Raw genomic sequence first — 21,522 nt, forward strand, 5'->3', positions numbered from 1 at the left:
GAACTCCTGATTCTCCTGCCTCAGCCTCCCAGTTGCTAGGATTACAGGTGTATGTAACCACACCTAGCAGGTCTAATAGTTTTTAAGTGGATTTTTTTGGTTTTATTCTAAGTTCATAATTTTCATGTCTAATCAATTTTCTCTTCTGAGTGCTATAACTTATTGCTTTTCTTTTTAATATAGTAACAGAACCACAACAGTATGAGGCTATACAGGTAATAGTATATCTCTTTGCTTTGTCCTTAATTAATCACTATTAGTTATGGCATTGCTAATAGCCAAAACAAACTATTCCTTATCATACAAAGTAAAAGCTTTATAATCCCACTTTACTAAGGTTTTACTAAAATTTGTTAATTGATTGGTTGATTGGTTGGCTGGTTGATTGATTGATTGGTTGATTGCTTGGTTGCTTGATTGGTTGGTTGATTGATTGGTTGGTTGGTTGATTGATTGGTTGGTTAGTTGGTTGGTTGATTGGTTGATTGGTTGGTTGGTTGGTTGGTTGATTGGTTGATTGGTTGGGTTTTGTTTTGTTTTGCTTTGTGCTATTTTTGGACAAACTATTGCTATGTAGCCCAGATTGACATCAAATTCATGATCCTCTCTAGTCTCCCAAGTGCTGAGGCTACAGGCATGTACCACCACATTAGTGCTAAGGGTGTTAAATTTAGTGTAAGGTAGGTTAGTTTTAGCCAAAAGCTATCTTGAATTTTACAAAGAGCTTTTGATCACAGATTTTTCTTCCTCTGATTTCCTGATGGGGTAAATTCTGGGATTTTGTTAATATCGGAATATGATTGTGGAGGGAGGGGAGAAGGCAAGGACTCATATAGACCAGACTGTCCTTGAACTCTGGCTCTTCCAGTACCTTCCCAGAATGCTAGAATTATACGCTAGAATTATAGGCATGCAACCCCACACCAGGCTGAAATAGTCTTGTATTTCTGGAATAAACTCTACTAGCCATCTAAGTATTTCTGCCTTCTTTTGTTTTCTGGCAATTCTGGATTTTCTGCACATCTGTTGTCACTGGGGTGATGGTGACATGTTTGTTGGGTTTATATCTGTTTATTGAGCTTTTTTTTTTTTTAAGTTTTACTGTCAAGGTAACAGTGCTCTCACAGAATATATGGAGATGTGATACTGATTTTCTGGGTGCTTGTACAAATCTCAGGGCCCATTGCCTCCCTCTTTTGTCTTTTGAGGAGAGTCAGAACACTGGCTCTTCCAGAACGATGACACGGGCTGAGCATTGGACTACAGAGAAAAGCATGTGCTGTTCAACCCTGGGTTTGGGCAGGTTTCTAGTGTTTTGTTTTAGGAAGGATGCCAGGTAGGATTTTTTTTTTTAGATGTAAACTCAAGATTATCAAACTCTGGCATGAGTGAGAGAGAAGCTGCTGTCTTCTTGCTTCATCTGGTGCTTTGGGTTCCCAAATCATATACGTAAGCCATTTGTCACATCAGGCCTCAGTGACTTCTTTAAATGCCCCAGACATCCTTATGAATCCCTCATGAAGTTCATATTACTCAAGGGTCCAAGGTATTGCACTGTCCTGGGGAAGTCTATGCAGCCACACAAAGGACATTATATATTATAGGACATTTTCATATAGTGTCATTTTTAAAAAATGTAAACATAAAATAGTCATGTGAATAATTCATATACATTAAATAACCATTTTTTTGTTCTTTTATGCATTCTTACATTTATATATGATGAACATTATTATGGGGAATAAACACTACTTCATTCTTCTGAGAGGATTTCCATGACTAGAATTTCATTGAACCTCTCTGCCTGACCATACTTATTCCTTTTCAGGGTAGGTAGAGGAGTAAACTATCTGACCAGGGTGGGAAGAATATGAATTCTTTCATGCATGCTTTTCATGGGGCGATGCTCCTCCATTAGAAGGCTGGGAGCACTTGGTAGTCATTATCTCTGCCACATAACATCACCAGTGATGTCTGCTCCCAGTACAAGCCTTGCTCTGGTGTTCCTCGAGGCAGATTTGGAAGAGTTAGCAGGAAAAGCCCCCCAACTGCAGAACTTAGCCACATTCTTACATAAAGCTCCACCAGTAACAGTAAACCCGAGAGCTGTATCTCCATCTGTGACAGTGAATCTTCATCGTCATCTTGTCAGGAGTTAGCACCACAGGAAGGACAAATAGTGGGTGAGTCTGTGAGGGCATTTCCAGAGGGTTTAACTGAGAGAAGGCTCACTCTAAATGTGGTCTTCTATGCCTTGGCCCCAAGGCTCAGACTGACTGAAAATGAGAAAGCAAGCAGCATGCACCAGCATGCGTTTCTCGGGGCTTCCTGACTGTGGATGCCGTGTGACCAGCCACCTCAGGCTCCCATAGCCACAGCGAGTGACACCTGCACATCTTCCCTGCTGTGACAGGCCTCGCACCCTGAGCCAAAATGAACCCTTCCTTCCTAAGTTGCTTTTCTCAGGCATGACGTTATAGCTGCAAGAAAAGTAACTAATCCATCTTCTATAGGACTCCTGTGCACGGTTTCCAATTTTTCTCAGCCCGACAAATAAGTGCTGCTTTCACAGTCAAGAAAATCATGCTCTTTACATTGTAGGCGTCTCCGTGTCCAAAGAACATTATTCATAGATGCCATTTATTAAATATAAGCTGTGTGTTATCTCTGCTAGTTGGTCTATTTGTGTCACCATTGAATTTTGACAGTAAGCCGGTATGACTGGTTCTGTTATGATCTTCATTTTATAAGTTAAAAAAAAAAAAGAGCAAAGGTTTAGAGAGTCCTGAGGTCTGGTTTTTTTTTATGGAATCTTGACTCCATAGCTGTGGATGCAGGACTGAGCCTGGGTGGAACTGAAACAGAAGATTCTATCTGGATTTGGAAAGCCAGTTACCAAACAGAATAGTGCAAACTGAAGTGAACAATACAGAAGCTCTGTTCTCAGAGCCGTACACCTCTTCGTTACTAATAAAGGCCTGACACCAATGTCTTCTTTATCAAGCTGACATGTATTTGCTTGTTAACCTGAGCGCTGCCACCAAACGCACCCCATAATCTGCTGTTGAAAGAGATTACCCAGGGAGACGAGCCAAAGGAGGTGAGAAAGATACCACTGTGAGAAAACTCGCCCTGGCCCCCAGCGTTGCTTCTCAGTGGCCCACCAGGGTCAAAGCGACTTTCAGTGGCAAAAGGTGAGACATTCAATTAAGTGATATGATCTGCCTTTCTCTTGGCTAAGTGGTTATCAAGAATCCTTCTGTTGGGATTTGGCCGACAACATGGAGAAGATAGACCATGGCAGGTTCCCAAAGATTGTTTTTTCTTCTATCCAGCTGTTAGTATTAAAATCCAACCTGATGAGTAAGTATCTCTTTAGCTGAAAGCCTGGGCAAGAGGTTGCCAAGGGTTACCAGATGCTAAGATTGCATACAGCTGGCTGAATAAGAGAGAGTTTTACTTCGAAACGCTGTGGTCATAATCCCAATAAAACCATTCTAAGCAACTTGTGTGGTTTGCAGGATACCCCCCCCACACACAAAATTCTCATTATAAAATGCCAGGATAAAACTTTCCCAATAGGATGCCCTGTGGTGCCATAATGAAGGATGAAGCCTGACTCGGTGCCAACAATGGGAATGGTCACTGAAGCTCTAGGCTCAGTCTTACTCCCTGTACACCCTTCTCTGTGTCCATCCCATTTGCTCTCTAGGTTCTGGCAACCCTATTTAAATAAATGACTTCTCTATCCCTTCTTCGAGGCATCCAGTCCTTGCTGGGTATTGTGTATGGATGAATCACAGGTACTTCAAACTCCATACATGCCTTTCTTCTTCTATCTACTCTTCCTTGTGTCTGGCCATCCAAGTCATCTTCCAAAAGTTCAGTTCCAGCTATGTCATCATCTCCCTCAAAACCTGAGCTGACTCTGCACTGTTCATGTAGTAAAGAGTATATTCCTTTAGGACAACATTCACAGCAGATCTCACCTTGTTTATTTGTCTTGTACTCAGTAGTTCAGCACTCCTAAACCTTTTCATTACTGTTCCTCTCAAAATCTTTTTAAAACTTATCATCCCTCATGTAATATTAATATTATAGATATTTTTATCTACCTATGTGTTGTATGTCTTTGCTTTATACATAAAAAGAGTAAGTTTTTCCTCCTATTGAAAATGTATGCTCTAGGCTAAATGTGGTGGTACCTGCCTATAATCCCAGCACTCAGAAAGTGGAGGGAACAACATCAGATATTCAGGGCCATCTGATGGCTACACACCTCAGCTACAGCGATTTTTGAGACCAGCCTGGCTACATGAAACCTTGTTTCAAAAAGAAAAGAAAATATATGTTTCAGGCAAAGCAGATCAAGTACTTACTAGTCCTCGTATACACCCCATATTTTTTAGATTCAAAGTTTGTGTTCATCGTGTGGCCATTGATCAAAGGAACTGAGAGAATATGGGAGTATCCCGAGAGTGCATTTCTGTGATCTGGCCACTGCTGTTCTCCTTGCCTAGAATAGACTCACATGCCTTCTCCCACCTCCGTCTGTTTTCTTCTTGTTCAAGTCTTACTCCTCATGTTTCAGCCCCAACGCCACATCCTCTGCACTGGCCCACTTAGCTAAAACTAATTTCTCTTGTTGTGCTCCATGGCATTTGAATACTTTCATCACTTTTAATAAATGTATAGATATGTGCACATGAATGCAGGTGCTCAAGGAAATCAGAGGAATCAGATCCCCCTGGCACTGGAATTACAGGTGGCTGTGAGTTGCCCAATGTGGATGCTTGAAACTTGACCTAGGTGCTCTGCTTTTAACCTCTAAACCAGCTTTCGGGCCCAAGGGATTATTTTTATTAAGTAATTATATCTTCTATTCATGTTAAGTCCTTCACTGGATTATGAGAAAAGGACTATGGTGTGTACACAATGGCTTAATGTAACAAGATCCAGAATAATTTAACTGCAGTCGGTTCACTGATAAAAACAGGGCAAAACTCCATCACTACCCACATTCGAAAATCAGTATGCCTAATAAGTGAATAAAGGAACATGCAAGAGTAATTGAACAGTGTGTGCATGATGGATTTCCAAACCACCATCATTAACATGGAGATGACTTATGAAGGAGTTCTGTGTTGTACAATATGGATGCATAGAATGGATCCCCACTTCATGCAGATAATAGACACCCACAAAAAGTTATCTCAAAGGGTAGCTGTCCTGACGTGCCATCAGTGATAATCAAGTTAAGTCAAGGGACCAGAGGCAAAACCAGCCATTCTTTACTTCATGGCTTTGTTTTTCTTTTACTGGGGTGAAACCAGTATGGTTTATTTACCATGAAAAGACGGTATGTGTGGACATACCTTGTAAATATCAGTAGCCATTACCATCACACCAGAAAGGACCAAATTAAGGGTGTTGGGGGCATGCGTGTCCATCAGTCAAAATTGTTTTTATGTAGAGAAACATGTTTTCTTGAAAGGCATTTATAATAATAAAAAAAAGATGGATGCACATCTTAGGAAATATCTGACTTTATTTCATCATGGAGTAATTGTCTTTCTAGGAAAAGCAGTTTCTGTGGGTGCACAGGATTGCAATTTGCACTGGTCACAGGTACCTTCTAATGCCCTTTGCCTCGGGGCTGCCTGCTAAAATAATGTATGTGGGGCTTTTCGTTTGTCGGCTTTCCAAAGTCTGAGAATGATTTTCTATGAGACAATAGGAGTGTGTTTGTGAGGTCGGCAAATAATTCCTTTCTAAGGGTGACCTGGTGCCAGTCCTTCCCTGAGTCCCTCTGAGACAAATGGTCCTGGAGTAGTTTAGCCTTCCCTGGTCTTTCAAATAGGGTAACCCTCCCGCTAACTTTCAATCTCCTACCAGCTTTCCTCCTTCTAATCAGTGAAAGACGGGATTAGTTATGAACGGTTTTCCTTCTCAGTCTTTCTACTAGCCAAGCTCAAGTTCTTCCAGCAAACAGTAACTGTCAAGCAAATACTTTGAGGCTAACACTTAAGGGTAAGCCTCACTTAGAGACAGAATTATGTAGGCTTGTTTGCTTAACAAGTCACAGAGAGGGTGGGCGGAGGGGGGAGGGAGGAGACGCGGTAAGGCCCGCCCCCCCAAATGCGATTGGCTCCTTCTCCCGATCTAGTCACTCATTTTGCATCTCGGTTGGACAGGTTGAAAGAAACATGTCATTAAGGTGTTGTCAAAAGGAGCCCTGTGTGTGTAGGTCGGTCCCTAGGTTTGTGGTTTTAGCTTTTCAAAGGCGCGGAGCTATTATGGGCTATGGGATCAAGTTCGGAAAAAATAGTCTTCTTTATCTTGAAAAATGGCTTTGTAACAGGAGGCGCCAAGGAGCTTAAGTACACATAACTCCGCGCACGGGAGGGAAAAATGACGAAAGTTCCTCAGGGGTTTGATTTCAGTTTCCTAAACGAGGAAGAAGCCAGGAAGATCCTCCAGGTACTGGAAAGAAATGAGGAACTCCGAAGGGCAGAGAAGGACAGGATCAGGTAGGAAGCGAACTCCTCCTTTGGGGCTGGGCCTGCATCTTGCTGGTCGCTAGGAACCCAGGGAACCGCTCTGCTTTCCGGGCACCTGCTGGGACTCTGTGCAGTTGCTGCTACGGAGTGGGAAGAGGGAACCTGTGTGGTTTCTCCCTGTGGTTTCCAGATGCCTTCTGGTCCTCTCTCCAGGCTCTCCGTCCCCAGCGGGGTTGGCTGTGAGTCCGGGACTCCGCAGGGAGGAGGGAGAATGTAGCGAGTTCTTTGCCTTTCTCTGAGTATGGATCCCCACCTGTTCAGGACACCTGGGGTTCAACCCCAGCTGGGAGGGGTCCAGGCATCCAGAGGCTTGGCTCGGGTGCCTCACAGGCCACTAGGGAAAGGGTTTGACCGTGAATTATTGTGGGGCACTCCCGAGTGCTGGTCCTGGCAGCTGTTCCTTCCAAGCCGGAGGCCCAGGGCGGGAGATCCAGGAACTTGCCAGAGTCCTGAGTGGGTGAATGGGACTTAGACACGTGGGGTAGGCTGCGGTGTGGTGATGTAAGGAGGAATTTCTACGGGATTTAACGAATGACCTTATTAATAAATACAGTGTTATAGGTGAGGAAGGGATGAGTTACTAGCAAATTAAATTCAGAAGTGATTACCTGGTTTATAAATCAACCATTTTCTTTTCCCTGCTCGGGTACAGACCCACAGACTTATCCAAGTCTTCTGCCGTGAACTGTGGGAGGAAATCCAAGATATCGCCCAGGCTGCAATGTATGGCATAAACTGGAGTTTAGAGTCGGTGAAGTCATCCGGGTTCCCAGTTCCTCCCAGCCCCTCCCATGACCACCTCTCTATTCCTCACCCCAAAAGAAACTCCTCCAAGGACAAGCTTCAGACTGGGGGATGCTTTTAGTCTTTGCAGAAACAGAGACACTATTCCCAAAGCTCCGTCTTCACTCTCCTCTCCTATATGACACTGGGTGGCGGGGTGACATTTGAGGTTTGAGAATGGAGATCTCACCACACTCTGCTTTTGAGAATCAGGCTCCATCCCCTCCACTCATGTAAACAGTCTGTCCTTCTGAAAGCAGTGTATCCGCACCTACCTGTGTGTGTCTATACATATGCATATTGGCCACACAGGTGTCCCCTCATTCCCAGATAGACCTTAAACCTGCCTAGGGATAGCTTGAAAGCATACACAGTCCCAAGGCTCCTAAACTGCAGTTCTCAGTGTGTGATTGGGAATGCTCCTTGTCTCTTAAGTAAAGGTGGTCATTATGTATGAGGGGAAAGCAAGGGCAGAATTAGGAAATAGTGAGAGGGAGGAGAGCTTGCATTTAGGTATCAACTTGGCCCTTTTTAAATTATAGTCCTGGGAACTCCAGTGGCAGTATTTATACAAACTGGTAGTTTTAGAAATAGTGATACAATTTGTTTTAAATTCCATTCAAGGGAATTTATTTTGTACTGTATTCGAGTTGTGTAAAATATGACAGCTGACGGAAAATGGAGGAAGCATATGTAGGGCATCTTTCTACTAATTATTCTGCTTGTGTTTCTATTGTCTGGGTGTGGTATATGTGTGTGAGGGGGATGCACTTGTGTATGTGTCTGAACAGTCCTGGAAGCCAAAGGAAGATGGCTAATGTCTTGCTTTATCACTCTCTGTCTTATTTCTGTGAAACGGGGTCTCTCACTGAGCCTTGCGCTAGGCTGGCTGGTGGCCAGCAATCCCCATCAGTCCTCCTGTCTCTGTCCCTCACATCTCTGGTGTTACAAGCATCTGCCATGCTTGGCGTTTTCTATCCACTGGTGCTGAGCTCCAAACTCAGGTCTTCATGCTTACAAGTGCTCTTATCCCCTAGTCGTCCCTCCTGCTCCTTCAAAGCAGTGTTAGAGTTGCCTCAACCCCTGCCTTGTGATTTCTCTACCACAATACATGTTGCCCACATCAGCTGACTGTAGGGGAAATGGGTCACTGCATAGATGATGGTAAATGCTGAAAGGTTGGGTGTTAGGAGGAAGGCTGCAACACATCTTCTGATTTCATGATGCTCATGTCCAGAGTGAAGCACCAACAGAAAGAGCCACAATGCTAGTACGAAAATCAAATGTAGACCTGTTAAACCATTAAAACAATCATCCAAACGGCTTGAAACATCACCACCGCTGACATTTAAAAACACTTCAGGAAAGTAAATGACTGGACCAAATGTCCAAAGCAGTGACTTCTGGCACCTTCTTTTCTCCTGCTTACTCCCTGGCTCCCACTGTTGAATACTCAGATCTCTGTGGGATCATCTACCCTGCTCCAGGCCCATGTCCATTCATCTCGGTAGTAGACAATGACCTGCAAAAAGGGCCCAGGATAGCATGGAACCCAACTGTCTCCTCTGCTCATTGTCTTGAAAAGTATGATCATTATATTTTCCAAATAAAACTCAGGGTAAGTGACTTATGTAATCCAAGACTGTAACTTCAAATAGCTCAAAGGGCCTGTCTGAGAGAAGCTGGGGTCTTTATACTTCCTTAGAACCAGCTTCAAGAACTCTTGGGTAGGACAATAAGGGACTAGATAGGGGAGTTTGGCAAGTTAGCTGTTTGAGACATGATGGATTCACCTGTACTTCTGATAGGTTTGAGATGTCAACAAACAACTAAAAAGAATTCCTATAGTTAGAAATAGGATGACACTGTTACATAGAGCCACAGAGGCTCAGATATGGATGTCAAAGCTATAGGAATAGTTGAGGTCCCAATGTAGGGGACAGATGCCCACACACACACTCCCCAAGTGTTCTTGGCCAGGCAGAGATGTCTGCTAATCTTCATCAGTACTTGACTTCTTTGGCTCCAGTTTCTGGGAGAGGATTTGCATTTACTATTATAATGTTTCTAATGTATAGGAAGTTTATTCAGATTTTTAAGGGAACCACCAAGAGTCAAGTTGATAAGCAGGCAAGAGAGAGAAGTAGATCAATCACACTTGAATATACGGAAGCAATAAACAAAAGAGATGGGAAATGTTGAGTTACAATCACAAAGGAAAGCTAATTCTGAGATACTCATAGTATGCATGTCATTAGTGTCTTAAGTGGACTTCAAGCCCTTTCCAAAAGATCTGTTTTTATTATTTTTCATTGTGCATATAATGCTTATTGGTGTGTGGATCTGTGCGTGTGATTGCAGGTGCCCACAGAAACCCCAAGAGGGCATGGAATTCTCCAGAGATGGAGTTACAGGTAGTTGTAAGCTGCCTGATGTGGGTGCCCAAACTTGGGTCCTCCGCAAAATGAGTATGCATTCTTGACTACTGAGCCTTCTCTGCAGCCAACTCTAGTGACCAATAGCACAGTTTGGATAACCTTGCCTTTGGCCCAGTTATCCATTTCTTAGATATTTCTCATCAGTAGAAGGCTTAAGAAAGAAGAGATAGCTGTAGCAGCCTTTATTAAGTACTGCCTTTTATATAATAATAGTAATTATTGTCATAATAATAACAGCTAACATTTATTAGACACATACTGTATACTGGCCATTGCACTAAATGTGCTGTACCGATTTAATGAATCTTCCCAATAACCATGTTAGGCACACTTATTAGTTTCTATTTTACAGAGAAAGAAACTACTTATAAAAGTTGAGTATTTTGTAAGTAGTAGAATCAGAATTGAAATCTAGGTCTATCTTAAAATTATTTTTCCATTAACATTGAATAATAGTCACAACCATTTCCTGGGACAAGAATTATGATATTTAACAAGGTCAAGACACTTGCCCAGGGTCCTTTAGTTCACAAAGTACAAATCTAAAATGTGATCCAAGACTGATCTGGTTCTAAATAACTTTTATTTTTCCCATATTGAATGTACATGTCTTTATCTGTATATATTTACATCTGTATGGACTTTTATATATTTGCTTATATATTCATCCTAAATCTGATCAAGCAGAAATTTTTATTTTTCTTTCTTGAAAGCTAACAATAGGGGCTGGAGAGTTAGCTTGGTAGTTAAGAGCATTGGCTGCTCTTGCAGAAGACCTAGGTTCAATTTCCAGCAGCACATGGTGGCTGACAAACATCTATAACTCCAGTTTCTAGGTATCTGCCTCCTCTTCTAACATCCACAGGCACTGTGCATGTAAACAGTGCACACACATACATGCAGCCAAACATTCATACACATAAATTTTTTTTAATTTTTTGAAGCAAAAGTAAGTAACAATAGTTGTACTGAAGGCTGACGCTTGCTGGGCACCTGCATTTTTCCAAATTCTCACAATGTTTTTGATCTCCATTCCCACTAGACGCTTACAGCATTGAGTAGAAAGCTTGAGAGAACACCAGCAAGCCAGGAAGTGTGTGTTTGGTGTGCATCTGCACGGCATCGCCATGCACTACTGCTTTCCATGAGAAGTTACCCCCTCACTCCTCCATCTGGTAGTGAAACCACAGCCGAGACCTATCATTTTAAAGGCCTTTGCTATTTCCCTTGAGTGTGAAAATAGAAAACATAACCACCCTAGGTAGTTATATTGGTTACTTATCACTATGACCAAAAGCAGCTTATGTTTGGTACGATTTACTTTGGTCGTAGCTGGAGAAGGTAGTGTCCACCATGATAGAGAAGATGTAATGGAGTCCAAGGTTATGGGAACAGGGGTTGTAGTTCCTTACATGTCGGAGGACCGGGACGCCAAGGAAGAAGGTTAGTACTCAGCTAGCTAGCCTTCTCTTTCCCTTTTGTTCAGTCCAGAAGCCATCCATGGCATGATGTCTACCACAGCCAGGGCCAGCCTTCTGCCCTCAGTTAACCCTCACTGGAAATACCCCACAGATGCACCATCTCACAAATACCCCAGTGATTTCTTTTTTGTAGGTTCCCCGGGTGCGAACCTCTGGGTCTCACTGGCCAGCCAGTCTAGCCATTCAGCGAGTTCCATGTTCAGTGAGATACCTTGCCAAAATAAATAGATAGACAGACAGACAGACAGATGGACAGACAGATAGATAAGGTAGATAAGGGATTGAGGAAAACAGTCAAGTTCAGCAGACACATCCAGCCACACACTTACATATACACACTAAAAAATGCATATTGCACATTTTATCATCACTATCTTGATTTTTATGTATTTATTTGGAGGGGTGGCAGGTGAATGTCATAGTACATGTGTGGAAGTCAGAGGACAATCTGCAGAAGTCGGCTCTCTCAGTCCACCATGTAGGTCTCGTGGATCAAACTCAAGCTGTCAGGCTTGGGGGCAGACACCTTTACCCAATGAGCTATCTCTCTGGCCCTATATGCAGTTAAAGTTCTGAGATTGTTTATTTGTGTGTGTGTGTGTGTGTGTGTGTGTGTGTGTGCGCGCGCGCGCGCGCGCGCACGCGCGCGCACGCGCGCCCCAGTACTTCTGTGAAAGTCAGGGGACAACTTGTAGGAGCTGGTTCTCTCCAGGGGATGGACTATGGCTGTCACACTTAGGGACAAGTATGTTTTCCCGGCTGAGCCATCTCACTGGCCCTCTATGTATACATTTCATAAGGCTATACTCCAGACTGTTGAAACAGTTACCTCTTAGGAATGATATTTAATTTCCTATCCACTTTGCTTTTGAGGTCTCTCTTGTTACTTCTGCTGCTTATATACTAGGCTAGCTGGCCCGGGAACTTCCAGGAACTTCTGCTTTCTCCGCCTCCCATTTCCCATGGCAGTGCTGAGCTCACGGGTACAAGCTGCTCATTCGACTTTTCTGTGGATTCCAGAGATACGAGCTTGAACGGCTTTTATCTACTGAGCCATTTCCCAGCTTTTTATTTATTTTTGAGGCAAGATCCCCTTCTATATCCCAGATTGGCCTGTTTTTACAAGGAATGGACTTGTCAGATCCTATTCTTGAATTCATATAGTATTTTCTAAGTTATTTTCCCTAATAACTGTAACATATTGCATTTCTCTTAATAGAATATGAGAGCTCCAGATTTTGTCTTAGTTATTCAGGCTACTATAATAAAATGAATACCTTAGATTATGTAATCTATAAACATAAGAAGTTTATTGTCCACAGGTCTGAAGCTGGAAAGTCTAACATTGGATATCAAATGTTTTCAATGTTTTTATTTTACCCCATCTCATAAGTTTGTGGTGTTATCATTTTCTATTTTGCATTTCCTAGTGGCTAATGATGGTAAACATTTTCGTGTAGTTATCTGCCTTTCGTTTGTTCTCTTTGATGCCTACTCAAATCTTTTGCATATTTTTGTGCTGTTCATTTTTTTACTGTTGATTTTTTTAACTTCTTTACATATTCAGGACACCGTCCTTTGTGGAATACAGGGTTTTACAAGCATTTTCTTCCTGCCTGTGGCTTGTTTCAGTATCTTTGTAGAACAAAAGAATTGGTTTTGGCGAAATCCAATATACAAAGTTTTCTCTTGTGAATTGTGCTTTGGTAGCATTCTGTGAACTCTTATCCGACACAAGAACACAGAAATCTTTCTCCTATGGTTTAAAGGGATTTCCTTCTGAGTTTTATGTCTTAGATGGTTCCGTTTTGAAATATTTTCATGCATAGTATGCATAGTTTGGGCTCTATTTCCTGGCTATGGATGCTCAGTTATCCCAATATATTTCTTAGAAAGCCCCTCCTCTACTGACCTGCTTCTATGCCTTTGTAAATACACATATTGGTTTGTGTTTATGGACTCTGTCCTATTTTATTAACTATATGCTCTTTCCTTAATAAATACTACATTTGATTTTCATGGCTTTATAAATACTACTTGTATTTTACTTTATAAATACTAGTTGATTTCCATGGCTTTATAGTAAATCTTAACAGCAAAATTATAAAAATAATTACTGCCTATTAAGTTCCTTTACTTTCCTGTATCAGAATCTTAGATTTACCTGTATGTTATTAGTGCAAATCCACACTAAGGATCTTGTGTCCCAACATTCTGCTAAACTCATATAGAAGTGGTTTGTTTCCTCTTGTCTGGCAGGTATGGCCTTTTTCCTTCTTGCCTAATATTAGTTAGGGCTTCCACCATAGCATTGAACAGGGCTGTAGAGCTATATGTCCTGACCTTGACTCAGAGCCTTCAGTCTTTCGGCATTAAGTGTGACGTTGGTTATGCTTTTCTGATAGACACTCTGCATCAGATTTTACTTCTTGCTGCTGAGAGTTTTGATCAAATGCTTTGGAGACACCAGTTAATGCATCGTGAGGTTTTGCATCTTTAGACTTGATACGGTGTTTACGGTAACCACCTTTAAAATACCAATCCGGTGCTGTTGCAGAATAAACTGTGTTTTTAAAAATGCACGCTGGTCTAACCTCCAGTCTCTCAGTGTGGCATTTGGAGAGAGGGCTTTCATATAGGTAGATGACTGAAAATGGGATCACTGAGGTGAATCCTACTGTAATGATGCTGATATCCTCATTTTAAAAAATCTGGACACATGAGCAGGCATAAGAGAGAAACCATACGCAGACTGCCATTACAGTTACAGAGGAAAAGAATGGATGGGAACAGGGGTGGTTATTGTCTGTCACCTTTGGAGGAAGCAGGGCCCTGCCCCACATTGATCTGGACCTCCAGAACTGTAGAGCCATAAATCCATCTACAGCCACACAGTTTCTTTTTGGTTTTTCGAGACAGGGTTTCTCCGTGTAGCTTTGCTCCTTTTCTGGAACTCACTCTGTAGCCCAGGCTGGCCTCGAACTCACAGAGATCCGCCTGGTTCTGCCTCCCGAGTGCTGGGATTAAAGGTGAGCGCCGCCACCACCCGGCACACAGTTTCTTTATTATGGTACTTGTTGCAGTACTTTCTTTCCAGCAGGTAGTACACAGGCACATTCTCAAGGTAAGTCCCATTGGTCAAGGGTGTATTGCTATTATAGTTAAAATTTTGTTTCCTAATGTTTCCTTGGGGGTTTTGGCATCTGGATTGGTGAAAGATACCGATATACTATCTTTTATATATCCTGTTGCTTTGCTTTATTTTTGAGACAGCCTTATGTGTAGCCCAGGCTATCCTCATACTTTGTAGCCCAGGCTCGCCTCAAACTTCTGATCCTCCTGACTCATTTTCCAAGCATTGGGAATACAGGCATGAACTACTATGCCATGCTAATGATTTATATCTGGGTTTGTTGTTGTTGTTGTTGTTTGTTTGTTTGTTTTTGTTTCTTTGTTTGAGAGTTTTGAGGAGGAGAGTTGTTTGTTTTGTTTTTTAAGACAAGGTTTCTCTGTGTAGCTTTGGAGCCTGTCCTGAAACTCGCTTTGTAGACCAGGCTGGCCTCAAACTCACAGAGATCTGGCTGTCTCTGCCTCCGGAGTGCTGAGACTAAAGGCGTGCTCCACCACTGCCCAGCTGATTTTTTTTTTTTTTTTTCTGGAGCTGAGGACCGAACTCAGGGCCTTGCGCTTGCTACGCAAGCGCTCTACCACTGAGCTAAATCCCCAACCCCCTGATTTTTGTTTTAATGTTGACTAAATCTATCTTTGTTATGGATTTTTTTTTCTCTTCTAGTCCTGTAGCTTCCTCTATAAGCATTTGGTAAAAGTCCTAGGAATGGAGTTTTGTTTTCTCAAAGGTTTTAATTATAAATTAAATCTCTTTAATAATACTGTGCTTTTCCAGCTAGACTACCCTGCATGAGTTGTATAGTTCATGATTTTGTAGAAATGAGTCCATTTTGCCTAAATTATCACATTTATGTATATAAGGTTGCTATAGTGTGTTTCTTAGAGGCTACATTAATAGTGTCCTTTTTTGACATACTGACAATATCTATCATTACATGAATGCATTTATTTAGGTCTAGCATTTTTTTTCCTATTTGTTAATTTTTTATTCCTCATTTTCTCCGCTCTTGCTGCAACATTAAAACATCTTAAATATTTATTTATTAATTATGTGTGGAAGGGGTGTGTACATGTGCCGTAGCACACAATGGGACAACTTGAATGAGCTGGTTCCCTGGGGGTCCCAAGGATCAAACTCAGGTCCTCAGGCTTGGTGGCAATTGCCTTTATCTGCTGACCCTTCTCACTGGTCCCCTTGCAGCATTTTTAAGTATTCTTTCAAATTTTTTTCTGAAGTTTTTACTGTTTATCTGTATATAATTTTTGGTGGTTGCTCTGGGAATGCATATACACACAGACACACATCTTTTCACGTAACTTATAATCACTTTATACTATCTAATTCCTGGAGCTCCCTCTCAGTCCTCCATCTTCTTGTAAGATGCGGGGGAGATGGGGGGTCAAAGCTGGGTCGGGGAGTTGCCACATCTTAGAACCGCAGCTGTTCTAATCAGAGCAGTTTTCTGTCCCTCGGTGATTTAGCAGCGTGCAAGCCTGCTGTCCCTGCCCTTGCTGTCAGGAGACCCCTTTCATGCACCTCATGTCCAACTAGACATCTCGGACTCATTCCCGTCCCTTCTCTAGGAATCGTTCGGATTCCAACTGAAAACCAGACACTACTCTGTGTGTAAGGTAGTGAACTCGCCACATGGCGACAAAAAGAACCCATGGGGGAAAGTGATGGTGGGCCAGAAGAGGGCAGTACATGGAACCTCTACCACAGAGGCTCCAGAAGCCAGAACATGATGGAAAGTGGTTCTTCTCAAGTAATGGGGAAGAAAAAAGCGAACTTTCTGACTTGTTGTGTTAGCCAATTTCCAACTAGCAATAGTTAAACAACCAGCTTGTTAAATTCCTGAATATTTAATAATGAGAGCCAGTGCAAGCAAGCTCTAAAACTCACTGTTTAGAGCCACAAGAGGAGTGGGTGGTGTTCTCTAAGCCTCTAGGTCCTGCAAAAGAAACAGGAACCACGGCGGGTGTGACCCAGGATTTGGAGATGGCAAGAGAAGGTCTTTGGCAGAAATTCAGTAAAGAGAAGGGAGCAAACCCCGACTATCCTCTTCCCTCCTAACCTATCAGTTCCTGCAGGACCACAGTTGGAAGCAGAGGACAGGTGTCGCCTCCCAGGAGCTCATGTTCATCCCTTCCTCCCTTCCACAGCTCCTCTGCTCCTCTCTTGCCCTTTAGAGTCTCCCTCTCACGCTGCTGCTGGTTCACGTTTGCTACCCCGCCTGAAAGCTCCCGGAACTTCCTCGTATGTAACGCTGCTGTCCACGTCGCATCCTCTGCCCTTTGCTCTTTCCCTACAGTAAGCACTTTGGGAGTTGCCCTGTTCTGCTGTGGCTTCTCTCTGCCTTGCTCTCTTCTGGGTGGAGCAGTCCCTGTGGACTTGCTCTCTTCTGTGTGAACAGGGACTGTGACCAGGCACTATCATACATGCAAAAGTCAAGGGTTTTGAGCATAGGCTCGGGGCACCTTAGGTACTGGAGGCTCTGGGTCTGAAACTGAACATTGAAGGACTTGAACCTGGGACACCTCCAGGCACAGGCTGCTCACAGCCCGTACCTCCTTCTCCCAGGATGCCTTTTACTCTGTGTGTGTCCTCCAACTGGCTGGTTCTCCTTGGTTCCGATTCTGGGTGAGAGTCATAACTGTCACGCCAGTCACTGACATCCCTAATCGGCTGCTCTGAGTGAGGCCGAGCACACACTCTGAAGTCCCCCCTGGGTGAAGCTTGGTGCTTCCTGTCTAAGCAGAGGCTGTAGACCCCTGGGTTCAGCTGAAGTGACGCAATGCTGTTTCGGTGGACACAGACTTGCCTATCCAAGGGGACTTGCTGTGTACACGCCTTCCCCACATCCACTCAGCTGCTCCTCGCTGTGTGTCTACCTGCACATCAAGGCCATTGACACATCTGCTGGGTATGTTTGGCATCTATGATGACATGTCTTAGGCCATGGTGAGTCTTAGCTGTGGCTGAAGTGACGATTTAAGAAACTCTCAAAACTGCCAATGGCAGGCCCCACCTCAGTATTAACTGACTTCCTCCCTTCCTCCCTTCCTTCCTGTCTTTCTTTTTCTTCTCTTCTTCCTTTCTTCTTTATTTAGTATCTGAGGTTCTAGGGTTCCACTCGCCATGGGTGTGAAGGTCAGTTCATGAAGAATCCACAGAGTCTTGGAATGTAAATTCTTACTAGAGAGGCCAAGGTTCCAAGGAGTCTCCTGGAAGCTCCAAGGACCCAGCACGCCTCGTGTGCTGGGCTTTTATTAGGAGCAACTACATGCAAAGATACTATACAATCATCAAACCATGTTTATAAGGAACAGGACGTTTTGCTTAGGAGATCACCAGGGAGAACAAAGACAAAGGATTATGGAATAGAAAAATATGGAAATATAAGAACCCCTTACATCTCAAGAAAAGCCCATTCCAGCTCATGGAAAGCCTGTAGCACAGACCATTTCCTTCTATCCTTAGTGTGTGGAGGCTCAGAATGTTCCTAGGTGCAGAATGTGTTTCTTTCTCAGACAAGGCTGTGACAACATCATTTATTCTTTGACAGTTTCATCCACGTATACAATGTATCTTGATCCTGTCCACTCCTGCCCGACCTCGTCCTGGACACAAACCAACACAGCCTCCTCCCTCATGCATGCTCCCCCCAAACCCGCGGAGTCTAATTAATGCCACCAGCTGGGACATTGGCTGATCTTGTTGGTGTGCTCTTGTGCAGGTCTTACACGGATAACCATAGCTGTAGTACACTCATCAGTGCAACAGACACATTGTATCGACAACACGTCATCCACAGCACGTTTTCCCATACTCTAATTCTCTCCTTCCCCTTTTCCGCAACGTTCTGTTAGCCTTTGAGAGGGGGTGGTACAGATGTCCTAGTCATGGCTATGCATTCAACCTTCACTTACTCCCAGCTCTTTGCTTATCTGTATTGCTGCCCACAGCAGAAAGAGGCTTCTCTGGCCAAGGTTGAGGACAGCGCTAATCTCTGAATATAACCATAAATATTTAGAAGGCAATTTCTAACAAGTCCATTTAGCAAAACAATAGCCATATCTCCCCCCTACCCCGGACCCTATGACCTCCTGACCATGGGGTTTGGATTAGGTTTACAGTGACAGGCATGTGGAGCAGGCCTTTTTAAAGCTCCTCAGATGAGGTTAATGCACACTAAGGGGTCTGACAGGCCTCCTGGACACTTGGATCATGTACTTCAACTGCCCCATCTTTCCTACACTCCACTTCTTTACATGAGTTGAGATGTAAGACAAATTGCTAAACAGTCTTATTAATAAAAACCCCGAGCCAGATATTGGGGTTAAAACTGAGAGATCAGAGGAATAGGACAAGCCACAGCCAACCTCACCTCACCAACACCACAGTCTCCAAAGAGACCTACTTCCTGCATACCCACGCCTATATGCCTTTCTGTCCCTGCCATCTCACTTCCTCTCTCTGCCCAGCTACATCACTTCCTCTTCCTGCCCAGCTCTGTCACTTCCTGTCTGTCTGTATAGCCCTCCAGACCTTTATGGTTAACTAGTGTTGGAATTTAAGGTGTGTGCCACCATGCCTGGCTCTGTTCCCAGTGTGGCCTTGAACTCACAGAGATCTGGATGGGTCTCTGCCTCCTAAGTGATAGGATTAAAGGCATGTGCTACCATTGCCTGACGTCTATGTTTAATATAGTGGCTGGCTTTTTCCCCTGATCTCCAGATAAGCTTTATTGGGGTGCACAAATAAAATATCACCATATTGAGAGACTGCTAATATTTCAGGATATCCTGGGCTAGAGAGGAGAAAGCCTGGGGTCCTGGCATGAACCAGCTGAGAGGACTATACCTGCTGCGAACATGATGTACTTTGTTTCTGGTATTTTCTGACTTAGAATTTCTTGACTGGATCAAAGTTACTTTCTGCCCCCAGAGCTGTTTAGTAAGGCACCTGGAAGAATCGCCTTTTACTTTCATTGTCTATAATATATCCCTCCCCGCCCAGGGCAGGTTACTGTACACACAAGGCTGTGGTGGCCACAAGCTGCTTAGAGCCTGGCCCTAAGCACCAACTTCCTCAGGCCCACTGGAGGATGTAGAAGTTCTTCACTTTGGCTATTGAATGGTTGGGTTCGGTTCCTATTCATAAATGGCTGCTGCGTATTTGTGTGCGGCTCTCTTCTCCCAAAGGCATGAAGATTTATAAAAACTGACCTTAGGGACTGTGCACATATGAGGGTAGTTTTAACTTGTCAGCTGGATTATACATAACATTTATACTTAAGCTTGCATTTCTGTGGCGTGACTTCCCTGGGGTGATGTGGACAAACATCTGTTCAGCCCAGACACCACTAACAACTGATCAAAGAAACAGTTCCAGAGAGGTCTGCTTACCGAACCAGTGAGTTAGCAGGACTCTGGATGTGGGGTCAGCTACAGGACGTGGGTGGCTAAAGGCAGCTGCATCACTGAAAAGCCCACACCAGGATGGGTAGTCAGCAGGAAAGCTGCATCCCCAGAACTCTTTGAATGGCATGCTTGACTGAGCTGGGTCGGTCTCCTCTCCCTGGCAGTTGTTACTGTGAGTATAACCTTAGGGAGGCACCCCGTGGTCTTGCAAGTTTTAGGAGCTTCCTGGGCTTATGAATTTCACATACTTTGAGAGTCTTAAAGGACTAGGAAGGACATGGTTACACAATTTAGAAGTTCCTCTGCAGGACCAGGAGCCATCCAAGGTCTCTTCTTGCTGGGAGTTGTCCCTAGCTATTGGTGTTTTAGTCCCCCACTGTATAAAAAGAAATACTCCTATGTGTGTGGGAGGGGGTTGGCAATGGCCCTATACTCCACTAGGGAGTGCATAAATAAGAGCATGGCCACCCCTTCAATGTGGTCAAGCAATCTCCCTACCCACCCACCACAGTCCGTTCTCACCGTAGGTCGCTGTATAACACTGGCTCCAGAGAAGGCAACTGGAGAGGCCAATAAATTAGGTCATGTCTCTCCACAGCTGGTTAATCACCTAGCCTCTGCCATCCAGGCAGATGTCTTTAATCATTTATGAGTAACATGTCCCCTCCAGGTTAGCTGTCTCTACCTTCAAAGCCAGGGCAGATCCCACCTTCTCTGGGTTCTGTTGACCTCTGCTTCTAGCTTCCTGCCAGCTTCCTTCTGACTTCCTCGTATGCTGACATGTAACACCTCTTCTGTGCTTTTGAGGAGAGTCTGCTGGGATAAACCAAGACATAGAAGTACTGTGTGTGCATGGGTGGAAGTCAGAAGCTAACATCAGAAACTTTCCTCAATCACTTTCCACATTATTTTTTTAAGTGAACCTGGAGCTTGTCCGTTCAGCTAGACTGGCTGGCCAGTCTGCTTTGGGATCTCCACCTCCATCCTCTAAGCACTGGGATTTACTGGTGGGCTGCCATGCCTACCCAGCATTTGCCTGTATCCTGGGGATTCAAACTCTGGCCTCATGCCTGCATGGCAAAGCCTTTACTGGCTCAACTATCCCTAGCCTGTGTAATTTTTTATTAAAAACATTTGCACATATCTAAAAACCAATTCTCAAATAGTGTAAATACTTCAATTTCCAAACAGTGGCCCCTCGAAATAACAGAGATTGTTTTAATTGATGTTCGTGTGTGTGCTTGTGTGTGTTACACTCATTGGAGGCCAGAGATTAACATCAGGTATTGTTTCTCAGCCATTCACCTGGTTTTGGAGACAGTCTCTTGCTGGCCAGGATCTGAGTTGGCTAAGCCCCAGGACCCCATCTGTCTCTGTCTCCCCAGGACTGAGATTATAAGTGTATGCCACTGTGCCTGACTTTTTAAATGAGTCCTGGGCAATCAAATTTGGTTCTTCATGGATGTAAGGCAAACACTCTAATGTCTGAGCTTTCTTCTGAAGCCCAGGGGTGGTTTTATGATGTAGGGAGTACCAATGCTCTTTGTCTCCTGCTCACTTTGACTGTATATCTGTGGTACTGCAGGCACCCATTGGCGGCAGCCTCCTACAGTTGGGGACCATATCTCCATGAGCAGGTCATGTCAGGAGATAACCCAGAGCCTGTCTCCATTTTGCCTTGGAATTTTTCTTCCTAGGAGGCAGGAG

General features: G+C 43.7%; 1 protein-coding gene across 1 annotated transcript in view; it reads left to right on the top strand.

Annotated features, from left to right (window-relative positions):
* The first annotated feature begins 6,261 nt into the window (after positions 1 to 6,261).
* The window catches only part of Exph5 (exophilin 5), a 71,144-nt gene continuing 55,883 nt past the window's right edge, over positions 6,262 to 21,522 (top strand). The window contains exon 1 of the mRNA XM_059267889.1: positions 6,262 to 6,530. Coding sequence (XP_059123872.1) covers positions 6,412 to 6,530 — 119 coding nt within the window. The 5' untranslated portion in view covers positions 6,262 to 6,411. The remainder of the gene's footprint in view (positions 6,531 to 21,522) is intronic.

Source organism: Peromyscus eremicus, chromosome 7 (genome assembly GCF_949786415.1).
Source record: "Peromyscus eremicus chromosome 7, PerEre_H2_v1, whole genome shotgun sequence".
NCBI lineage: Eukaryota > Metazoa > Chordata > Mammalia > Rodentia > Cricetidae > Peromyscus > Peromyscus eremicus.